Genomic DNA, 21944 nt, shown 5'->3' with positions numbered 1-21944 from the left:
AAGTATTTTTCAAATGTTACAACACTCACGATAAAGCAAAGTAAGAAGAACTTGGGGGCACTCTCAAAAATATATATTCCTTCCTCTAGTCCCCTCACACCGCCGCCCCCCAAAAGCCTGGGTAAGCATCAACATCTGGGGTATTTCTTAATTCCTATGGTGGGCTGGGATGAGAGGCTCTGACACGAACAGGTTTAAATGGGGTCAACTCTCATTTTAACTACATGTTTCTGTAGACGGAGAGGATGGAGATACATTCCTATCTAGGTTCAGTAATTCCTTGTGACTAGGCCAATGAGAAGGTAATTCAGTCTGAGAACAGGACAATCAATCTCTCTATCCGGTCATTATCTCCCCCAGTTGGCTGATACACAGAAACCAGGGCTTCGTTCTGTACAAAGACAGATCTTACAGGACAGTGCACACTACAGCACTAGTGTTTACGTTTTTTCCTTAGAAAAAATGAAAACAAAAGGACATTTCTCACACTGAAGTTGTCTGTAGCTCGGTCACATGATCAACATCACCCAAGAACATGCTAATTCTGTGTGGATACAGTTTCCGCTACTGGAAAAATTACAAGAATACACGTTTTACTGTACATTACACATGCCCTTATGCAAGCCAAGATGAACACTGGGATGTGGCCCTTATCAAATTCTAGAGTTAGCAGTCTAAGGAGAATTGATCTTAAAGGGCAGAGGGGGAAGGACACAGAAAGGACCGGTGGTATTCCTTGGGGAGGAATTCTGTGTTTCCTTCCCTGAAGTGGTCAATTCCACTTGCTCCTTACACTCCACCATCAGTATGGTCCTAGCTTTCCTTGAAGGTATTTTGCCTACAATGTTCCCTACAGTGATTCCCAAAGAAAATGAATACATTCTGATTAATGGCGAGAACAACAGTGGGCATCTCTTTTGCTAAAGTCACCAGCACTGATGAGTTCCTTGGTCCCCAAACCTGTGTCTCATTTTTTCTTTCAATCTGTATCTTCAGTTAGCTTCTCCAAAGATGCAAGCTTTAATAAAGTTAAATTAGAAACAATGAGAAAAGTTTTGATCATTGCCTTCATCGTGCAGAATCCTGCTCTCAGGAAGATGGAAAGAGACAAATGCATGAGCAACTCAAGGAAAAAGCCTTTTGAAGGGGAAGATGTGTGTGCCCAACTACTACAGAGAGTGAATAGGTATGGCAATTTGGGCAGTCTCTGGTTGTCTTTTTCTGAAGCAGCTGTGACCACCCTATTACATTCCAATATTTCCCCTAGCATAGTTCTTTGGGCCAAGGATGAGAGAAAAAACTTTTAAAGTTTTATGCCATTTCCAGGCCTGAGTATTTACCAGCATTTATCCCCTGGTCTTCCGATTCCCAGTTATTTGTGGGGTTGATTTTGATGAAGTACTTCATTAATATCGAATGAATAAAAATCATTACTTTGGAGGAGGAGATAACATTCCCAGAGTTGTGGGTTAGAATTGCAAATGGCTTATCTTCTTTGATGTTTTAACCTGTGCCCACATGGAAATTCAGTATGGTAAAAGAAGCTCAGTCTTGAGAGAGCTCTTGGATATCAAATAAAACTGTACCTTCAAATGAATCATTTCTTGTTAATTACAGGACTTAGTCAGTATGAACTCTCTTATGTTTAATAAGAGCTGAGCTCCGGCTGAAACTCTTCTCACATTCGGTACATTCATAAGGCTTCTCTCCTGTATGAACTCTTTGATGTGTAATGAGGTTGGAGCTCTGAGTGAAACCTTTTCCACACTGTACACACTCATAGGGCTTCTCTCCGGTGTGGGTTCTCTGGTGTTTAATTAGATCTGACCTTTCTCCAAAGCTTCGCCAACACTCGTTGCACTCATAGGGCTTCTCTCCAGTGTGAATTTTCTGGTGTGTGATGAGATGAGAGCTCCGGCTGAAGCTTTTCCCACAAGCATTACATTCGTATGGCTTTTCCCCAGTGTGGGTTCTCTGGTGCTGAACCAAGTGCGAGATGCGGCTGAAATTCTCCCCACATTCATTACAGTGGTACGGCTTTTCTCCCGTATGGGCTCTGCGATGGCGCACTAGGTCGGAGTTCTGACTGAAATTCTTCCCACACTCATCACACTTGTAGGGCCTCTCCCCCGTATGGACTCGATAGTGTTTGATGAGATCAGATCTCTCGCTGAAGCCTCGTCCACATTCATTACACTCGTAAGGCTTCTCACCTGTGTGGGTCCTCTGGTGCTGAGCTAGGTGAGAGCTCCGGCTGAAGCTTTTCCCACACTCCTCACACTCATAGGGCTTTTCCCCACTGTGTGTCCTTTGGTGTTGGATTAGGTGAGACAGCCGGCAGAAACTTTTCCCACACTCGTTACATTTGTGGGGCTTTTCTCCAGTGTGGATTGTCTGGTGCTGAATGAGGTGAGAGCTTCTTCCAAAACTTTTCCCGCACTCATTACAGTCATAGGGCCTTTCCCCAGTGTGTGTTCTTTGATGCTGAATAAGATGTGAGCTTCGACTGAAGCCCTTTCCACATTCATAACACTTATAGGGTCTGTCTCCAGTGTGGGTTTTCTGATGTCGATTAAGGTCTGAGATCTGACTGAAGGCCTTTCCACAATGAGAGCATATATGATATCGGATGCCTGTGTGGACTTCCTTGTGAACAAGCAGATCAGTGACTTGTTGAAGAGGATAGCTTACCCATTCTTCTGCTGTTAAATCTCCCCACTGTCTTTCTGGTCTATCCCCGCCTTCAAAGGCCTCTTCATTTTCAGGATTTTCCTCAGTATTCCCAACAGGCCTTTCAGAGGCAGTCCCAAATTCTACATCTTCACTAATCTCTTGCTTTGGATTCACCTCATTCTCACTCCTGATCTCAAAATCTGTAATAAAGGGTAAATAGTCATAACAATAATACTGGCAAATACACAGAAAATTTTATCTACTGTGTACCAGGCATTGTGCTAAATTCTTTATCCCAATTATTTCAACCACCCTGAAAGTCCGGCATTATGACGATTTCCACTCTATGATGATTTAAATCCAAGACCTAGAGAAGGGCAACACTTGGGTGGCTCAGTTGGTTAAGTGTCTGCCTTTGGCTCAGGTCATGGATCCCAGGATCCTAGGATCGAGTCCCACTTTGGTCTCCTTGCTCAGCGGGGAGCTTGCTTCTCCCTCTGCCTGCTGCTCCCCCTGCTTGTGCACTCACTCTCTCTGACAAATAAATAAAATCTTAAAAAAAAAAAAAAGACCAAGAGAAGTGACTTGTGCAGGCTTATAAAATAGTAAATGGTGGAGCCATGATTGAAATTCAGGTCTGTCTGATCACGGTTCATGCTCTGTACCACTAGAGTTAATGGTTCTTTAAGAAAATTATATATATTCCTGGTGTTTTGAAAGAAAAGAGCCAGAAACAGAAAACAGAAAATATAAGAGACTCCATATTAGAATCTCTAAAAGCCAAGGGCCTAGATATTTTATGCGTGATTGTGTTGTGTGTTATGTTCTTAACTTTTCAAGTCTTCATTATTACCATTATGTCATAGTTACTAAGAATCTACTGGGTTACTATGGAAAAAACACATTTTTGTCTAGCTATATAGCAAGTCTGACAAGAAAGGTGACTGCCAAATGTTACTTGCTACTTTCCAGTGGCCTTCTAATATGAATAGAGAAGGGAAGGTTGGAGGATGCAAAAACATCTCAGAACATTCTCGACATTAACTAAACACAGTCTGCAAATGAAAATGAAAATATACAACCACTGTCTACAAGAAACTTTCTACCAGAGACTGTATTTTCCAAGTTGTGTTTCTTAGCATACTCTTCAACAAAGAGGTTAGTAGGTACGCTGGAAGAAAAGGGTCCATGGACAAATTCATTTGGTACATGGTGCATCCAATAGCCTCTTCTTAGAAATTCACATGCCATTTAACACATTAAAGGCTCTGACAAGTCTTGAGGTAAAGAAACCTTGTAAATATTATTAACCCAGTGCCAAATTTATTTGGGAGAGGAACTTGTTTTTCTGTGTGTGTGTGTGTGTGTGTGTGTGTGTGTGTGTGTGTGTGTGTTCTTTCATGCTTCCATTATTCTAACAAGTGCTACTTGGGCTGGACTATAACCATATAAATTCACATTTCTTTAAGATTCTTACTTCATGCTTTTGTTGGATTGAATGAAGTATTTGGATTAGAGACTGCAATACATCTAGGTAAATAATTTCATTTCTAGCTACTTTTCTAAAGGTAAGATCCAAGAATCTTGGAACATCAGGAAGAGCCCAAGTTTAAAGCGAAACCCCTCATAGTCGCCTTTTGTTCTGGGAAAGGCTACAGAAATAAAGGTTTCCAAAAAAGAATTAGTCCTAATGAATGGCAGATAACCTAGTGAACCACACACAGTTGCTAACTTCTGTCAAGTGTTACCAGGAGACTGAGGGAGTCAAAGACCATTCAGCTCAAGACTATATTATTTATTCTAGTTACATCCACACCAAAGGATAGCCAAGAACAGACAGGTCTGCAGACCATCAAAAAAATTCACTTCCCTGCCTAATAGAATCTGCGATCTCATTTAGTTCATGATTCTCCTGAACATTTGACACACTCAAAACCTACGATCAACTCTGAATCACCTCTAGACAAGTACCTGCTCCAGATAAATAAAGGACCTCAGCCAAAGCTAGGGCTCTGAAGCCAAAACAAACACAAAAATGTGGCTTTTTGCCCTCCCATGAACCTGGGTCAGAACTCCCCTCAAACTTGCAGTAAAATCACCATTTACAGGGGCATTTACATCCTGGCACGCACCATTATGTTAGACCTGTTTGGTCAGTAATCTGTACAAACAGGCTGGAGAAGGGTAGATGACTCAGGGCACAAGAAATCTGAATGTTTCTAAAATGGGCAGAAACCGTTTTTCTTTTTAGACAATATGACCTTGATGTTCCTACACTCAAAAGATTTGCCTGTGGATGGAACTCAAGCCAATAGCCAATTAATTGCTTTAAAAATCAAACAACTCGGTTGCGTTGGAAGAGTTAAGCCATTTTTGAGAGTCTTGAAAATGTGGGGGTGGAGAGAGAGAGAATCCTCACTTACCTAATGAGACGACATTTCCATAATTCTCCTGCATAACATCCCTGTAAAGGTCCCTTTGTGTAGGGTCCAGAGGTCTCCATTCTTCCCGAGTGAGGTACATGGCCATATCTTCAAATGTCACAGGTGCCTGAAATCACACAATGCTTCCTCATTACTTGGTATCTGGAGGTTAGTACCAGTTTTTCTTCTTGAAATTAGAGACATGGCTAGAATCATTGAGAAGGCAAAAGGAAGTAACTGAGGAGTGGAGAGAAGAAATAAGCAGGCAAAAAAAAAAAAAAAAAAAAAAAAAAAAGAGAGATGTGGTAGAGAAGGGAGCCATTTACCAGCTGACTGCCCTGCTATTTCTATAGCCAGATGTCCCTGGCCACTCCAGAACTTTATCCTCTAGCGGTACTTTTCTCAGAACACATGCATCACCTACATCACTCCATACCTTTACTCACAATGTTCCTCTTTTCCTGGAGTCTCTTTCTCAGACTAGCGAGATCTTACAATTCTTTACCAACTGTTCTTCTGTGCCCCCAACCCCTGCTCCGCTCCACTCCTCCCTCGGACTCTCTAGCATTAATCACTCCCACTTCTTGGTTCTCACACCACGGCACTTTGGCACTTTGTTCCTACGACAAATAAAGCTGTTAGCACGTCGTATTACGGTTAACCGTCTGTCTCCCTAAAGATTGTGAGCAGGCAGGGAGGGCCCGTTTCATCCATCTTTTGTCTCCCCAGTATTTAAAGGCATACAGCTGGTGTTCGATAAATGCTTGTCTGTGGCTATACTGGCCTGGTACTGAGGTTCCTGGAGGCAGAATACCGAAGCGAGTGCATTACTAATCCCAGGGAATTGCCAACAGGGATTTGCAGAGCAAAGAAACGCCGGGACAAGGTGGGTAAGCAGAGGCAGGGTCCGAGAAGCCACCCCCGGCTTACCTGGGACCCAGCCATGAGCAGGGTGGCTGCCATCTCGGACTCAAGGATTCGCCTCCCAGAAGAGAGAGCAGGAAAGCAGGTAGCAGACAGCGCTAAAGGAGGCGAAAAGCAGGGCGTGAGGCACAGAAAACAGGCCCTGCCCACTCCCCAGGGCTGGAGTTCTGGCCGCCAGACGGGTGGGGAGGGCCCTGGACCCGGGCCGGGTCACTCTCCTCCCTGACCCTCGAGCGCGACCCGCCCTCTATGTCTCCGCCACCGTAGGGTGGAGGCACTGCAGGAATTTACTAAGACAGCCCCCTGGCTCTGGCCCTCCCCGGCCGGGGGGTCAAGTCGATGCTGTCTCGGGGAGGAGGCTCTCAGCCCAGCCCACAGAACGCCTCCGCTCTCCCATCTCGAGGCTGGGCCCTTTCCGGCAGCTACTTCAGCCAATCAGCGAGCGAAGCTCGCAAAACGCTCTGCCAATTAGATGGCGCACATTAGGCCCGCCTCTTGAGCGTGGCTGAGCACCCTATCACGCCTGCGCCTGCCCCCGTGGCCTGCCGGGAGTTGGAGTTCCATTCTGGCGTACAAAGGCCAGTCAGAGGCCAAAAACCAAGGAGGGAAAAGAACAAAAGGGTGAAGAAAGAAGCACGTCCTCCTAGCCAGGGCGTAGTATCTTCCGCTTTCTTCACTGAGAGACCACAGCCCGATTAAGCCAGAGAGGTTGCCCCTGCAGCTCCTCACGACCTTAGAAGCTTATCTTGAGTCGGGCCTTAACTTCGACTTCGGGCCTAATTTAGACTCTGGCCTGTGTTGGGTTCTTCTGGGATTGGCCCTCATTTGACAGCCGGGGCCTGAGAGGAAAGCGGCAGCCGCCCACTCCCCAGGGAAGACTCAGCGGCCGCGCTCTAACTTTGAGCTCCACCCACGCACTACGTCTCCCAGCAGTGCCTGCGGCACTCTCACCGACTACCCAGACTACAACTCCCAGGAGACCCTGCGCCGCGGGTGCGCTGGCTAGTGCTGTACGCGGCTAGGCCAGGCGGTGTCCCGGCTCCACCGCTGTTAACCCTATAGGGGCATCCAACCTTGTCCTTCTAAAGAGGGCGCCCCTTGAGGGGCGGGTTGAGTTGCGCCCAGTGGAGGGGATGCGAAAACCCTGAGGGTATACAGAAGCGACGGTGGGGGATTGGGCGCCGAAGGAGGAGCGAGTCCGGCTTCAGGGCTGAGAAGAGTCGTCCTTAACATTCCTGACGGGTTGTCTCCTAAAAGGATTTCTGACGGTTTCCTGCACCGATGAGTTCTTGGGCCTCTGAGCCCTGAGTCGGGCGGACCTTCAGGATGCTAGCAGTCCCTGACCGGCTGAAGGTGGGAAGCCCAAAAACCCAGCTGGGGAAAGAACAGACTTACCTCCTGACCCGCAAAAGATCCACTAGATCGCCGGCTCCAAGATCTGAGAGGCCTCAAACAGATTCCAAATCCGCAGGCAGAGTTCTCTGAGACTTCGGGTGTTTGGAAGGATTCTGGAGATCACTGGCAGATCCCGGATATCTCAGCCCCGCAGGTAGATTTCAAATCCGTAGACTTGGCTGCAGAGCCCAGAGATCCGTAGGCGGATCCCAAAGACTCACAGACTCTGAGGCAGCCCAGAGAAACCACAGACTCATAGGCAGATCCCTGAGACCACAGCAGCTAGCCAAGAAACACCAGCAGCAGCTAAGCTGCATTCAACTGGAGTTCTTCCGAACGGAAGGGCTTGCAGCCTTCCCTTTCCCCAGCCAGGATGAGAAAATTAGACAATGGCAGCCGAGCACTAGGGAAAGCAGGCATTCTGCGTGGGGAAGAGCTCTGAGCTCGCTGTAGCCTTGGAGAGGGAAGTGATGGAAAAAGAATATAGCAGCTTATTAGGGACTCCCACCCTCTTCAAGTTATAAATATCCCCAGAACCTTGGCTACGTGCCCAGAAGCCTGTTCTCTCTAACTTTACAGGAGACTTCTCTGCCTGGGCTGGGAAAGGGGCTTTTCTTTTGTTTTGCAGATACATCCACCCACTGAGTGACTTGAATTCCCCCCCCAACCCCCAACATGACTCCGGGCTATGCTTTTATTAGTGAGTGTCCTGTTCCCAGTGCCCAGTTATTTATGGTTAAATTACTCAAGTGTCTAAAAAGAGCTAGGACCCTACCGAGCCCTGAGGCCGACTCTCCCACTCCCACTCCTCTTCTCATCCCCAGCTGTGAGGCTAGGAATTCTTTAGATAGCTCAGAATTATACCATCCTGCCCCATCTGAAATTTGTTTGGGTACCACACACACAAAAATAAATAAGAAGAAGAAAGAAAGAGAAAAAGGAATTGTAGAGGATCCCCGAGAGACGGTTTTCGTAGTGGGAAGAGCGTGGGGTATGGAGGTCAGACAGACCTGAGTTGGAATCCTGGCTGTCTGTCCTTTAGAAAGTCATTCAATCTCCACGGGCCCATTTCCCTTTCTGTAAGACAGAGCAATCATCCCTCAGTTGGTGGTGAGCACTGAGTGAGGTGACCTAAAGCACTAGGCAGAAGGAACGCTCACATGATAGCTGTTCCTATTATTTATCCTGCCTTTGGTGGCGGGGGTAGGGGGGAGACTTCCAGAAAGGCCTGTGGATATTTTCACTGGCTCAGAAAATCTGGGAAGTCAGAGTAGCCCCAGAGCTGTGAGAATCTGCTGGTGGCCTTCCCCTCACGTGGTGTTTCTGTTGGAAATCCAGAGGGGATTGGAAGTTGGGCCAGTTTGGTGGATTCAAGCAAATTGGGAGGTTGAGCCCAGTAGAGCAGAGGTATTTGACGCTGCCAGAACTCAGAAAGTGGAGGCCTCGCGCTCAGGGAAACTTCTCGACAAGGACAAGGGGCGGGGGTGGGGGGTGGGGGGTGAGTTCAGACTTTGGTGCAGTAATTGCACATTTCTAATTGGGCCTAAGGTGAGTTGAGCCCCTGAGCGCCTCAGCCCAGCAGGGCTCCCTTTTCATCCCTTCTCTGACAGACGCTTTATAAACTTCCTTAGGCCTTTCTCCCCCTTGCTCCAGTGCTCTAAGTCCTTCTTTGTGCTCTCGCTGTTTCTTTTATTCCTCAGGCCTGCCTGGGGGCAGGACGACTCTCCCTCAGAGCCCAGCGTGGCTGCTGGCCTCCTTCTGTGAGTAAGTGCTTCTCTCTCTCTTCACCTGGGACCCTTAGAGGGCGGAGGAGAAGGGAGGCTGAGAGCGAAGGGAAAGCCCAACTGCCTTTGGTGCCCTTGGGGATGAAGGGGAGGAAGGACGGCGGGTGAGGGGCTTCCTGCTGCAGCCTTCAGCGGGGCTCTGAGGGTTGGGGGGGGGTCACTGGAGAAGGAGGTGGCTTCCTGCCCCATTGTCCAGGACTTCATTGTTTCTCAGGAATACTTACTGCATGTGAATTTTCAATAATTAACTTGGAAAGCTGCACGTGTTCCCATCATTCAGCAATCACTGAGCACCTACTGGGTACAGAGGGGGCAGCAGAGCCCCTCATCACGGAAAGGGGCCAGAAGAACCACTGGGCCAGGGTCTCCAAGGTAGGCTTTTGACATTATCTCCGAATGGGATTAAACGGTATGTCAGATCCACTGACCAATTTGATCAAAGACCCTCTTTCTGTGTCCTTAAGCTTGTTTCTTATTAACAAAGGCCACGATGCCTGTGGAGCAGCCTACATTATTATATTTTAATAAATCCTTTAATCATCTTGTGAGCAGTGCGACTGTGGTATGATTTTTGGTATGAGAAGCCATTAATGTATTAAACGTGGAAAAATATGCCTCAGTGTTTATTTGTGAACTTGTTTTGCCGTCTCATTTTCAGATGTCCTAGGAGCATCAAGAAAAATCCAAGCGCCCTGGGTTCCTCTTGACCCCTGCTCCGAGCAGAGCATAAGGATTTGGGGACACGGGGGACACACTGGCTCCGGGTGGCTCGTTGCGGTCCTGAGTGCTGTAGTATAGGATGAGCAAGTCTGTGCGGGGCGGGGGGGGGGGGGGGGTGGGCAGACAGGACAGGGCAGGGGAGGAGGCTTCCCAGAGGAGGGGACATCTAAGCTGGCTGGCAGAGACTGTAGGAGTCTCGGAGGTGGAGAACCAGGGGAGGGAAGGCATTCCAGTCTTCAGAACAGCATGTGCGAAGTCAGGGAGGCGTGAAAGGACACAACTTGTTCCAGGATGGCCGGGACTGTGCTGGGCTAGAGGAAGAGTGTGGGTGGAGTGGCCGGGGGAGGAAGCCGAGCAGGGACAGTCTCTTATGTCCCCTTGCCTGCCTGCCTCAGCCTTTGGCCTGTGGAGCAACAGAGCTGGTGATGAGGTGCAGATGGGGGCTTGGGGTGGGGGGGCAGACTGGGGCTGGCCTGGGGTGAGAAGAGCAGATCGACTTGCAGGAGGAGGGGGAGTGGAGAGGACTGGGAAGTTCCTTAGGAGCTCCAGAGTTTCAGCTGGTTTTCTCCTGAGACGATCAACATTTTCCCCCAAAATGTAAACAATTGCATTAAAAATGTACAACATGGGGCGCCTGGGTGGCTCAGTGGGTTAGGCCTCTGCCTTCGGCTCGGGTCGTGGTCCCGGGGTTCTGGGATCGGGCCCCGCCTCGGGCTCTCTGCTCGGCGGGGAGCCTGCTTCCCCCTCTCTCTCTGTCTGCCTCTCTGCCTACTTGTGATCTTTCTCCCTCTGTCAAATAAATAAATAAAATGCTTAAAAAAATATTAAAAAAAAATGTACAACAAACTTATCTAGTATGAGTTAGTCTACTTAAAAGCATCGGAGAGGCCCCCCGTTCACCGAACATGCTTCCTGTGTCTCTCTCCGGTATCAGACACCGCGGGGAGACAGGACGCAGCCCCTCACAATGACCGTGGGGCTGCTGTGACGATGAAATGTGACAATGGCGGCAACACATGGGCACAGAGGAGGGCCTGGCCACACAGGCACCATCATTGCTGGGAGGGAAGTAAAACACACCGCAGGTGCTCTTGAGATGAAGCCCTATTTCAAAGTGGCTTAAGAGCATGAACAGCGGCCTGGGCTCAGTCCAGATTCTGTCTCCTGGAAGCAAATTACTCTTTGAACTTTGGTATCCTCAGTTTGTGAGGAGTATGATAATGCGGGGCGCCTGGGTGGCTCAGTCGGGTAAGTGTCTGACTTTGGCTCAGGTTGTGATCTCAAGGTCCTGGGATCTGGTCCCACGTCAGGGTCCCCACTCGTTGGGGAGTCTGCTTCTCTCTCCCCCACTGCCTCTCCCCTCACATGTGCTCTTTCTCTCTCTCAAATAAATAAATAAAATCTTTTTTAAAAAGAGTATAATCATACAATTCGTAGAGACAGAAAGCGGAATAGTTGCCTAGGGCCTGCCTAGGGCTCAGGGAGGAGGGAATGGGAAATTGCTTAATAGGTCTAGTGGTGCAATTTTGCAAGATGAAAAATGTTCTGGAGATGGGCTGCATAATGATGGGAATGCACTTAACACTACTGAACTCTGTGTACACTGAAAATAGTTACGATCGGGGCTCATTCTGGCAGCGCATACACCAACAGTGGAACAATACAGAGAAGATTAGCATATGCCCCCCTGCGCAAGGATGACATGCTAATCTGTGATGCGTTCCGTTTTTAAAAAGCCCCCCAAAGAGTTCAAACTAATAAATTTTATGTTGTCTATGTGTTGTCACAATTTTAAAAAGGGGCACCTCGGGGCTCTTGGGTGGCTCAGTCAGTTAAGTGCTGACTATTGATTTCAACTCAGGTCATGATCTCAGGATCGTGGGATTGAGCCCTGCGTGGGGCTCCAAGCTAGGCATGGAGTCCGCGTCACATGGTCTCTCTCCTTCTACCCCTCCCCCTCGGCGTGCATGCACACGGGCGCTCTCTCTAAGTAAATCTTTTTGTTTGTTTGTTTGTTTGAAGGGTGCACCTGGTTGGCCCAGTCAGTAAAGCATGTGACTCTTGATCTCGAGGTTGAGAGTTCAAGCCCCATGCTGGGTATAGAGATTACTTAAAACTAAACCCTCTTAAAACACAAAACAAAAGAGTATAATCATAGTAACCCAGTTCATGGGGTCTGAGGGTTAGTGGGGACAATATAAAGTAAGCCCCTCTACTCACAGTAATGACAATCGCTAACATTCACTGATCAAGTACTTCATGTCAGGTATGATTGTAACGAATCCTCACAACCCTTTGGGCCAGGTGCCATTATTTCCACCATCTTACAGAGGAAAGACAGAGGCATGGAGAAGTTTCATAACGTGCCCAAGATACCTGGCTAGTCAATAATTAACAGATGTTATCCATACTGTGAAACAAAGAAATCGTCACCGTCGTCACCGTGGTAGAATGTAGCGTAAGTATTCAAGGGTCACCGCGCTGTGGGAGTTCCGAGGACCATCTTTTTTTTTTTTTAAGATTTTATTTATTTATTTGACAGACAGAGATCACAAGCAGGCAGAGAGGCAGGCAGAGAGAGAGGAAGGGAAGCAGGCTTCTCGCTGAACAAAGAGCCCAACGTGGGGCTCGATCCCAGGACCCTGAGATCATGACCTGAGCTGAAGGCAGAGGCTTTAACCCACTGAGCCACCCAGCCGCCCCCCAGGGCCATCTCTTACTGCCAGGGGATTAGAGAAAACTTCACAGAAGGTGTAGAGAAGACTTCACAGAAGATGTGCCTCTGGGAAGGGAGGCAGCGGAAGGGTCAACAAAGTGAAGAGGGTTAAGAGGATTAAGAGGTACAAACTTCAGTTACAGAATAAGTCATGGAGACAAAAAGTACAGCACAGGGAATATAGTTAATAACATTGTTAATAATTCTGTACAGTGACAAATGGTGACTATACTCACTTGTCAGATCACTAGGCTGTACATGTGACATTAAGAATGTTTGTCGGGGCACCTGAGTGGCTCAGTGGATTAAGCCGCTGCCTTCGGCTCAGGTCATGATCTCAGGGTCCTGGGATCGAGCCCCGCATCGGGCTCTCTGCTCCGCGGGGAGCCTGCTTCCTCCTCTCTCTCTGCCTGCCTCCCTGCCTACCTCTCTGCCTACTTGTGATCTCTCTGTCAAATAAATAAATAAAATCTAAAAAAAAAAAAAAAGAATGTTTGTCAACTGTACTTCAACTAAAAAACAAAACAAAACACGCACCGGAAGTGAGCCTTGAAGGATGGGTAAGATTAGGATGGGGAGAGGGAGGAGGAATCAGAATAGGCAGCCACAGCTGGGAAGGTTCATTGGGTTTTCAAGGATGGGGAAAGTACTTCCCACAGGCTGGAACAAAGGGGCAGCAGAGGTCAAAGATAAGCCACCTAAGACCGGAGAGGAGCTTTGAAAGTCAAACTAAGGAGTTTGAGTTTTGTTTGCCAGCTGGAGGAAATCCAGGGGAGGAGACAGGGGCGGTAGGGAGAACGATGCTCAGAGCCGTGCAGGGCAGGGGCAGGTGAGGTAGGGATGCTTTGAGCTAGGAGGCCAGTAGAAGGTGCAGGAAAAAAGAAACCCTGAAAGAATGTTGCTAGTGTTGGGGGAGAGCAGGGTTGAACAAGGGAGGGACAACAGAATCGGTAACTGACAAAAGAGAAGAGGGCAAGGGGAAGGTCCGAGACGGTTCTGGAAAGCCATCTAGCTGACAAATATAAAAGAAGAGGGCACTTACAGAAAGAGAAGATGTGAGTTTAGTTTCAGATTAGTTGTATGGAGAGGGCCAGCGTATTGAGAGGAGAAATCCAGACAGACACTCGGTGACGTAAGGCTTAAGCTAAGGGAATCTCAGGGCTAAAGACAGATTTGGTGGTGTGAATGAGCATACGAGGAAAGATTTCTCACTCCATAGAGTCTTTCACGTTCCTGTAACCTTTAGAAAATATCTTCTAAGTTGGTCATAAGATCTCGAATGTACTTGGTTTTCAAGGTCTTTTGGCCATGACATTACGGGTGAGAAGTCCTCTCCTCCATCCCGAGCATGGCCTCTGTGTTTCACCTTCCCTGACCTTGCCTTTTTCCTCCTGTAAGGTAGCAGTCTCCCTTCCCCTGGGAAGCCTTCCTAGTGGCAGAAGTTCACACTAACTCCCTGGCAGCTCGCTCCCTCCTCGTCTTTGACGTGAAGGAGGAGATGCGGTTAAATCAGGAGTCCCAGCCGACAGGCTTTGTGCAAGGACCGTGTGGCACACAGCATGGCCAGCGTGGCTGGAGCACAAAGTATGGGGGCGGGGCAGAGGCCAGCTCTGTGGGGCCTGTGGCTCCTGCCAAATGCAGTGGGGGGGGGAAACGGAAGGCCTAAAATGCAGTGGGGGGGGGGGGCTATAACAAGATCAGATTTACAATTTTGAAAAGCCTATTCCGGTCAGTGGAGGAAGAGCATGGACTGGAGGGACTCCAGAGCGGACACAGGAATCCCAGTTGGGAGGATATTGATGTCTGCTGATGAACACGGTCTGAGGCCTATTCACCGTTTTCTGTGTCCTTTTGTGAGCCGAGAAGTGTACTGCATAGATGTGCGGACTGGAGCCGACTTGTTCTCGTGCTGTTTCATCTGACTCATCTCCTTTGTAAACAGTAAGGTTATTGAGGGCGGAGATTCAGGGTTTGTATTTTTTCCTGTGCTGTAAGTCCCCATGACACCAGGAGCACAATGGGTACTGAGACTGTGACTGAAAGTCACCCCACGGGGCCACCTGAAGCAGCCTGAAGTAACATTTATTGACACAGTTAGAGGGATAATTGTTGCTTTTGGTTTCTAGACATTTGGACGGAGGATTCGATCATGCAAAGAAAAAGCTGGGAATCTAAACCCTTTACTGCTCAGAGCATGGTCGGTGGACAGCAGCATCAGCAACACCTGGGAGCTTGTAAGAAATGAAAAATCTCAGCGCCTGGGTGGCTCAGTGGTTTAAGCATCTGCCTTAGGCTCAGGTCATGATCCCAGAGTCTTGGGATCAAGCCCCGCATTGGGCTGTCTGCTCAGCGGGGAGCCTGCATCCCGGGCCCCTCCCCCGCCTACTTGTGATCTCTGTCAAATAAATAAATAATATTAAAAAAAAAAAAGAAATGAGGGGCGCCTGGGTGGCTCAGTGGGTTAAAGCCTCTGCCTTCAGCTCAGGTCATGATCCCAGGGTCCTGGGATCGAGCCCCGAATCAGGCTCTCTTCTCTGCAGGGAGCCTGCTTCCTCCTCTCTCTCTGCATGCCTCACTGCCTAGTTGTGATTTGTCAAATAAACAAAATATTTTAAAAAAATGAAAAATCTCCAAAAAATAAAAATAAATAAATAAATAAAAGTGAACCTGGGTGGTTCAGTCGGTTAAGTGTCCAGCTCTTGATTTCTGCTCAGGTCATGATCTCAGGGTCCTGTGGCTGGGCCCCCCATGGGGTTCCCGGCTGGGCATGAAGTCTGCTTGGGATGCTCTCTCTCCCTTTCCCATGGCCCCCTCTCCCCACCCAGCTCACATATGCATTTTTTCCCTCTCTTAAAAATAAATAAATAAAAGTTAGAAAAAACGAAGAAAGAAGAGAAATATCTCAGGCTCCCTTCCCCCAGCCCAGCCCCGATGAATCAGAATCTTCATTTTTAACAGGATCCCCAGGGGATCCCGGCCCAGTTTTAGAAGCACCTGGCTGTGTAAACAACAGGGCTCCACAGTCCCGGGGGGGTCATACGTGAACCTCAGGTACGGATGGCATTTATCCATCCCGTCCAGCGTGGAAGACTGCTTATGGTTTCTTTCCCTACCAGGCTGGGCATTCCTAGAAGACAGGGGCTGAGCATTGCATACGGCCCCGAAGCTTCTACAGCTTCGGGTACAATGACAGGAAGCAGAAGACCAAGGTTTTGGTCCTGGTTCTGCCATTGACAAGCTGTGTGTGTTTTTTTTTTTTTTTAGCTCTCCTCAATTTCTTTCTTTTTATTTTATTTATTTGACAGAGAGAAATCACAACCAGGCAGAGAGGCAGGCAGAGAGAGAGGAGGAAGCAGGCTCCCTGCTGAGCAGAGAGCCCGATGCGGGGCTCGATCCCAGGACCCTGGGATCATGACCTGAGCCGAAGGCAGAGGCTTTAACCCACTGAGCCACCCAGGCGCCCCGCTGTGTGTGTTTTATCTTCTGAGAGAAGATTTTCCATCCTTCCAAAGGACACGCCCCCCCAAACCTGACTCAGGGAGGGCTGAAGACGGTGGCGGATTTCTCTGCACTGTTTCCTTATGGGCTTCATCTATAGGAGGAGGCACGTGATGGGTGGAAGGAGGAAGGCAGGAATCAATCCCAGGGCGGATGAGACCCGGGCATATAAGGAACATGGGCAGATATTACTCCTAACAGCTGCCCTGCTGAGGCAACTAAGGCAGACAGAAGCCAGCCGCCTCTGCACCAGCACCCTGTGAGGTGGGCACTCACGCCGCTCCCATAATCACAGGTAAGAAAGCGGCTCAGAGAGGTTGAGTGACTCGCCCAAGCTGTCAGGAGTTCACAGGCTTCTGTACTGAGGCCATTTTAGGAAGCACAGAGTCTAGGAGGCTCCGCCTGGGGCTGTCAGAAGGCTAGGGACAGTCCGGAACGGAGACCCAGGACACGCCCATCAGACCTGCCCACGAGACTTTTCCAGAAGGTTCTAGATTTGCCTAAAGTTCCTCTTATCAGCTTAAAAAGCAAGCCAGTGCCATTGCAGGTGGAGCACGAAAAGGCCCCTTGTGCCCTGCAGACTTCCTCTGAAGCTCCGGCCACAGATGGAGCTGCGAGGAGCTTATCACCAGGGCCTGGGCGGGGTCCTGAGCTCCAGGATCTGCAGAACTTGGGCACTGTGGCACCCTTCGCTCAGAAAGCTTGAGCTCAAGATGGTCTGTTGCCTGCTTAGAGGCACCAGGTCTGGAGTTCTGAAAAGTCCCTGAAGTCAGCTACAAACAGGGGATAGTAGAGAGTCTGGGAAGAGATCTTTCTACACAGCGTGGGAGTCCCATTTGCCGATGCCAAGTTGGGTTCCAGCTGTTCCACACATGTGCCTCTGGGGCAGGGGTGGGGTAAGATTTGTGTCTGGCTGGTATTTTTCAACTCAGAAAAAGCTGAGAGGTCGGGATGCGAGGGAAGGGACTCAAAGCAAAGGACTGTCAGCCCACAGTCCAAGACATGACACTTTAGCCTTGAGGCTCTGAAGTCTGAGCTTCTGCAAGAGGTTTGTCGACACAGACTCTTGCCATCATACCCCAAATAGGCTCCTCTGTTCGTGGATCAATTTTAATAACAGATTATTCATTTACAAAAGAATTCTCCCTCTGATCCCTAAGAGCCCAGTCAGAGTTCAGCATTTTTCTTCATCTTAATTTTTATTTTTTTCTCCAGCTACAATGGTTTAGTGCTTTCTCTTTGTTCTTCCTCACCTTGTTCACTGAGATCCTGGCTGGCGGTTCTATCAGCAGAACTACAAAACCAAAAAGGTGATACAATTTTAGGGCTCTCCCTGTGTCACCCAAGGAAGCAAGGGGTGTGGGGGGAGCGGGGGAGACATGAAATAGAGGGTGGTATCTGGAGCCATAGAAACCAGAGTCCAAATCCCAGCTCTGCCCTTATTAGCTGTGTGGCCTTGAACCAATCACTCAAGTGGAAAATGGGATCATAATTCTGGCCAATGCCAGAGGCTAACAGGTAATAAATAATAGGAAATTTGATGCCAGGCATGCAGTGGGCTTTTAATGCATGGTCAGAAACATCACTGTGATTATTACTAATCAGTTGGCTAGACTCTAGGCCTCCCACATGGCAATGGACACCATGTGACAATGACGTCAGGAGTCACGTAGCTGCCATCTCTAATGGGCCCTGTTGCTCCAGCTAGCAGGAATGAAGGGAAAGGAGCTGGATTTGGAGTGTGCAGAATGTCCTTTTCCCAAGAGTAATAATCACAAGAGCTACTATTTTTTGATCCCTTACTCTGAGCTGAGCCATACTACACCCTCATGGTCAACCTGTGAGGTAGGCACCATATCTCTCCAATTTTCACAGGCAAAGAAGCAATTCAGACAAGTGAAGTGACTTGCTCAAACTCCCGTAATACTGGTAGGTAACAAACTCAGAATAATAAGAACGTGGTTACTATGTGCCAGCCCATATGTGCTCAGGACTTTTTTGTGGTATGGTTGTACAGATTGTGCACTGCACAAAAGAACCTGGCCCTAGGGCAAGTTGGGGCTGAAACTTAGCTCCTGCCCCATTTGCCTAGCTCTGTATCCTGGTGCAAGGCTATGTCTACTTGGAGGCAACAAAACCTTTTTTCAATTTGACAAAGATACCATACGAGCTATCAACTGTGAATAATAAAACTGTTAACACTTTGATTATATTACCTTCTCTAATTCCTCAAAACAGCTCTGTAGACTAGATATTAATAGTCCCTTTTTATAGATGAGGGAATTCAGGTCTGGAGAGTTCGGGTCACTTAGCAAAGTCACTTTGTAACTCGATAAAGCTAGAATCTGAACCTGATGCCAAAGCCCACGCTCTAAACCACGAGGCCACAAAGCCGGTCCCATCCCTAAGTGCTCAATAAGTGAATAAAGGAAAAGTACACAATCATCTGACTTTTACCTTAAAAAATATGGCAACTCTAATGAGGCCCCAGGGCTATCAAGGCCCTTAGTAAGGCTGCAGAAAACTCAATCGATCAGGAATTTGGAGTATTGTCTTTCAGTGCTCCGAACTGTGTGGCTTTAGGCTCGCTAAGTGTTTTTCAGGAGCTCAATTTCCTGGCCTGAAAGTGAGAGTAATATTGTAAGGAACAGCTCTCATAATTGTTTGCGAACTGTGTGTATGCATATGCAATAATCTTCACCTCCACCACGGGACGAAGGCATTACCATCACCCTTTTGCTCAGGGAGGTGAGTGACACGCTTAGGGCCACACAACGAATAGGGCAGAGTGGGACCTACAACCAGGGCTCCCAACTCCCAGCCAGTCTTGGGCTCCTTGCTAAGTAACCTCCAGACTTTTGGAGCACCTGCCAGCTGCCTGGAGGCCCAGACACCGCACCACACACGTGCGAGTCAGACGGTACTGGAAACTGACATTAGTCACATGATCACACTGAGTGTTTTCAGAAGACGATGTGGCGGGAAGAAGGAGCACTCTGGGAGGAGTCTTTGCTTGGCTCCCATGCTTGAAAACAAAACCTCTAACTTTGCAGGAGCTGGGGACAGCCCAGATTATGGTCTTGGGTGATGTAGGGCTCTCCCAGAGCTGCCTTCTGAAAGGAGGATGACCTGGGAGGTATTTGGTGGCAATGCCCCCTGACAGGGCTCAACCTTCCTCTCATCCCTGGCTGTGGCAGAGTTCAAAGGAAATCCCATCTGTGAAAGCACTGTGCAAAGAGGTATGGTCCGAAGGCAGAGTGCTGTTGCTTTTCCTCCCCTCTGTGGATCTCACGAGGCTGACTGCCCCTGTGCTCAAAGGACAGACTTGCCCACCCTGTGACAAAATGTGGGATGCAGGGCACCTAGGTGGCTCAGTTGGTTGAGCGACTGCCTTTGACTCAGGTCATGTCCCAGAGTCCCGGGATCAAGTCCTGCACTGGGCTCCTAACTCCATGGGGAGTCTGCTTCTCCCTCTGACCTTCTCCCCTCTCATGCTCTCTCTCAATTAAATAAAATAAAATCTTTAAAAAAAAATGTGGGTTGCAGCTCCCACCCATGCTGGGTGCCTTCCGAAACAAAAACATGCACACGTACCCTCTCCCCGCCTCCCCGACAACCACCCGCCACTATCTCCAGCTCGGCAGACCCACTCTGCTCAGCCTGGTTGGCCTCCCTTCTTGGCTGTGGGTATAGGAACTCCTTATGTGGGGCAGCAGCTGTGGATGACAGGGGAGGGAGAAAGTGACAGACATACAGACCTTCCAGCGATTGCCACATTCATTGCATAAGACAAAGGTAGTCATGGGCTCGTCAGCACTGCGTGTCTGCACCTGAGAGAGAGAAAAAGAGGGAGCTGGCCCACTCAGGAATTCACCCCCCATGCTCTAAGACCTGCCACGGCTCCCACTGTCTGCAGCAGCAGGTCCAAATCCCAGAGCTCGGCACTGTTATTCCCGCCCCCCTCATCACTGAGAGCTCCAGCGTGTACACGTCCCCTCCTCAGGCCCATCAGCTCACTTCTAGTGCCCCACGGGCTCAACCAGCCCTCTGCCCTTTCGCTTTTGTCCTTTATCCTTCAGAACGGATCACTCTTCTCTCGTCTCAAGGCTCATCTCCCACAGGAGTTATTTCCTGACTCGCCTCTGAAAATACCCTGTCGGCTGTGCCTCACTGATCAGAACTTCAGGGAGCTAGAAGTGCCCTTAAAGATCATCTAGTTCATTCCTTTATTTCTTTGTTTAAGTGGGCTCCACGCCCAGCTCCCAGTGCGGGGCTCAAACTCATGGCCCAGAGATTAAGACCTGAGCCGAGGTCAAGCAGGGATGCTTCCCAACGAGCCACCCAGACACCCTCCCCCACCCCACTCCGTTCAGAGGTGCAAGACTTAAGGCCCAGAGAGGAAAAGCAAGATGAAGGTCAGCGGACCCCTGGGATACTCTAATGTCCTGTTTCCCAGTTTCTCACGCCCTTGACCAAACCAGGAATATGCAGGAATCAGGCTTCCCCCAGCAAACCCCTTGCACTTACAGACTGAACAATTACTGTTCTGATTGTCTACAGCCGACCCTGGGTGCACATGACGTGTTACTTTGCTGACACTCGGCTCTGCTGTGATGTCAGCTGGGAGTCTGTGGGGGTGGGGGAGGGTAGTCACCCCAGCTCCTAAGTGACCCCTGCGGTGGGCCAGGAAGGCAGAGCTCAGCCCAGCCTCCTTACTGCAGAGCAGTAACACGGGAGGGACGATAACACTGGGGTTTCTCTGTGCAGAGAAAACTTGGCTAATGGGTGGTTTACTTCTCGTGGGAGGCAACACACCGGAAACACATCACTCCACATGGAAATGGGCTTGGAAGAGAGCAGGAGGCTTGCACAAACATCTCTGAATTCCTGGATGGGAATGCTTTGAGAGACTCTTCCAGAACGGCAGTGCCCGCTGTATTTCTGCAGTGGCCACAGATTCCCGAGGACAAGGTGCTCTTGGTAAATCTTGCTTGCCCAGCAGAATAAATAGAGTTCTAGAATGACTACGTAGTACAAATTAGAATCCAAGAAGAGTGGTGCCCTAAGCCTATAATATGGACAACCCAGAAACAGAAGGTGGTTCTTGGGTTTTAAGTCCTTCAGAGGAGGGGGTCTCCACAGCCTTCTGCGACCCCTCCATGCCAGGACAGTGGTCTTCAGCCTTAGGACTTGGGGCAACATGCCTTCAACTCCGCTGGCCACGTTGGCTTTATTTCAGGCCAGCAGAAAAGTCTCGATCTGGGTTTGTTACTATCCCTGCCGTTTAGGACCGTCTTGGCCACCTTGGACAAAGTTGTGAAGCTTGACCCTGTCTGGGCCTCAGTTCCCCTATGTAGGAAATGAGGGAACCAAGTTTTCTATTGCCAAGTTTCTTTCCAACCATCTGTGACTCTACAGAAACCCGTGCCTAGTAAGTCTGGTTCCTCCTCTTCTTGCTTCAGGGCGGGCCAGAGCTTGCTCGCCAGGCCTCATAGACCCCAGTCTGGGTGATTCGGCATGCAGGAGAACATTTTCTAGGAGCCACGGGTACAGCAAGACTTGGCCTTGTCTCTGCAGCTTGGAATTTTAGTCCTTTCTCCCCCCGCTCCTCCCGAAGCTGCCGTTCCACCTCGGCGCCCCCCCAGCCCCCGCCCCACACCTGGTTATAGGTACAGTTCTTCTTCTTGCATTTGCTGCACTGGAAAAGGTCGGTGGTGGTACCGCCCGTCTTGGCCATCTGGTGCTCACGGATAGCCTCCTGCGTCATGGCGTTTCTCAACTCCCTCAGCTCATCGCTGGCCATTTCCTGGA

The 21944-nt window shown here is 49.1% G+C and overlaps 2 protein-coding genes, 1 long non-coding RNA gene and 1 other non-coding gene across 8 annotated transcripts in view; 2 read left to right on the top strand and 2 right to left on the bottom strand.

Annotated features, from left to right (window-relative positions):
- Positions 1 to 435: 435 nt before the first annotated feature.
- On the bottom strand, positions 436 to 8794 carry ZNF436 (zinc finger protein 436). Of its 3 annotated transcripts, XM_046020255.1 has the most exons (4): positions 7416 to 8794; positions 6027 to 6118; positions 5097 to 5223; positions 436 to 2873 (listed from the first exon to the last, which is right to left on the bottom strand). In XM_046020255.1, exons 2-4 carry the CDS (start codon positions 6057 to 6059, stop codon positions 1621 to 1623), a joined length of 1413 nt encoding a protein of 470 aa, XP_045876211.1. In that variant the 5' UTR covers positions 6060 to 6118; positions 7416 to 8794; the 3' UTR covers positions 436 to 1620. The 3 variants fall into 3 exon arrangements, with proteins under 3 accessions (XP_045876211.1, XP_045876214.1, XP_045876209.1); XM_046020258.1 differs by lacking the exon at positions 6027 to 6118; XM_046020253.1 differs by lacking the exon at positions 7416 to 8794 and having other exon boundaries at positions 6027 to 6732.
- LOC123951535 lies at positions 7470 to 10613 on the top strand. 2 transcript variants are annotated; one of them, XR_006820476.1, is made up of 4 exons: positions 7470 to 7569; positions 9116 to 9179; positions 9480 to 9571; positions 9858 to 10613. It is a non-coding gene; the product is annotated as an uncharacterized LOC123951535 (long non-coding RNA). The 2 variants fall into 2 exon arrangements; XR_006820475.1 differs by having other exon boundaries at positions 9116 to 9571.
- A 928-nt stretch (positions 10614 to 11541) lies between these two features.
- Positions 11542 to 11651, top strand: LOC123928319. The gene has a single exon (XR_006815665.1). It is a non-coding gene; the product is annotated as a U6 spliceosomal RNA (small nuclear RNA).
- A 5571-nt stretch (positions 11652 to 17222) lies between these two features.
- Positions 17223 to 21944, bottom strand: part of TCEA3 (transcription elongation factor A3) — a 36728-nt gene continuing 32006 nt past the window's right edge. For both annotated transcript variants that reach the window (XM_046012438.1, XM_046012448.1), the window contains exons 9-11: positions 21793 to 21939; positions 19892 to 19963; positions 17223 to 17427 (exon numbers count right to left, since the gene is read on the bottom strand). In XM_046012438.1, the coding sequence (XP_045868394.1) occupies positions 17419 to 17427; positions 19892 to 19963; positions 21793 to 21939 (228 nt within the window). In that variant the 3' untranslated portion in view covers positions 17223 to 17418. The remainder of the gene's footprint in view (positions 17428 to 19891; positions 19964 to 21792; positions 21940 to 21944) is intronic.

Source organism: Meles meles, chromosome 1, assembly GCF_922984935.1.
Source record: "Meles meles chromosome 1, mMelMel3.1 paternal haplotype, whole genome shotgun sequence".
Classification (NCBI taxonomy): domain Eukaryota; kingdom Metazoa; phylum Chordata; class Mammalia; order Carnivora; family Mustelidae; genus Meles; species Meles meles.
The sequence above is the reverse complement of the archived record's forward strand: the minus strand, read 5'-3'. Positions and strand labels throughout refer to the sequence as shown.

What these genes read in the sequence shown, in the direction of transcription:
- ZNF436 (XM_046020255.1), bottom strand. Translation starts at nt 6,059, where the DNA reads ATGGCAGCCACCCTGCTCATGGCTGGGTCCCAG. An exon ending in TGCTCATGGCTGGGTCCCAG is followed by an intron (nt 5,224 to 6,026) that starts GTAAGCCGGGGG and finishes GTGTGATTTCAG; the next exon opens with GCACCTGTGACATTTGAAGA. An exon ending in TGGAAATGTCGTCTCATTAG is followed by an intron (nt 2,874 to 5,096) that starts GTAAGTGAGGAT and finishes CCTTTATTACAG; the next exon opens with ATTTTGAGATCAGGAGTGAG.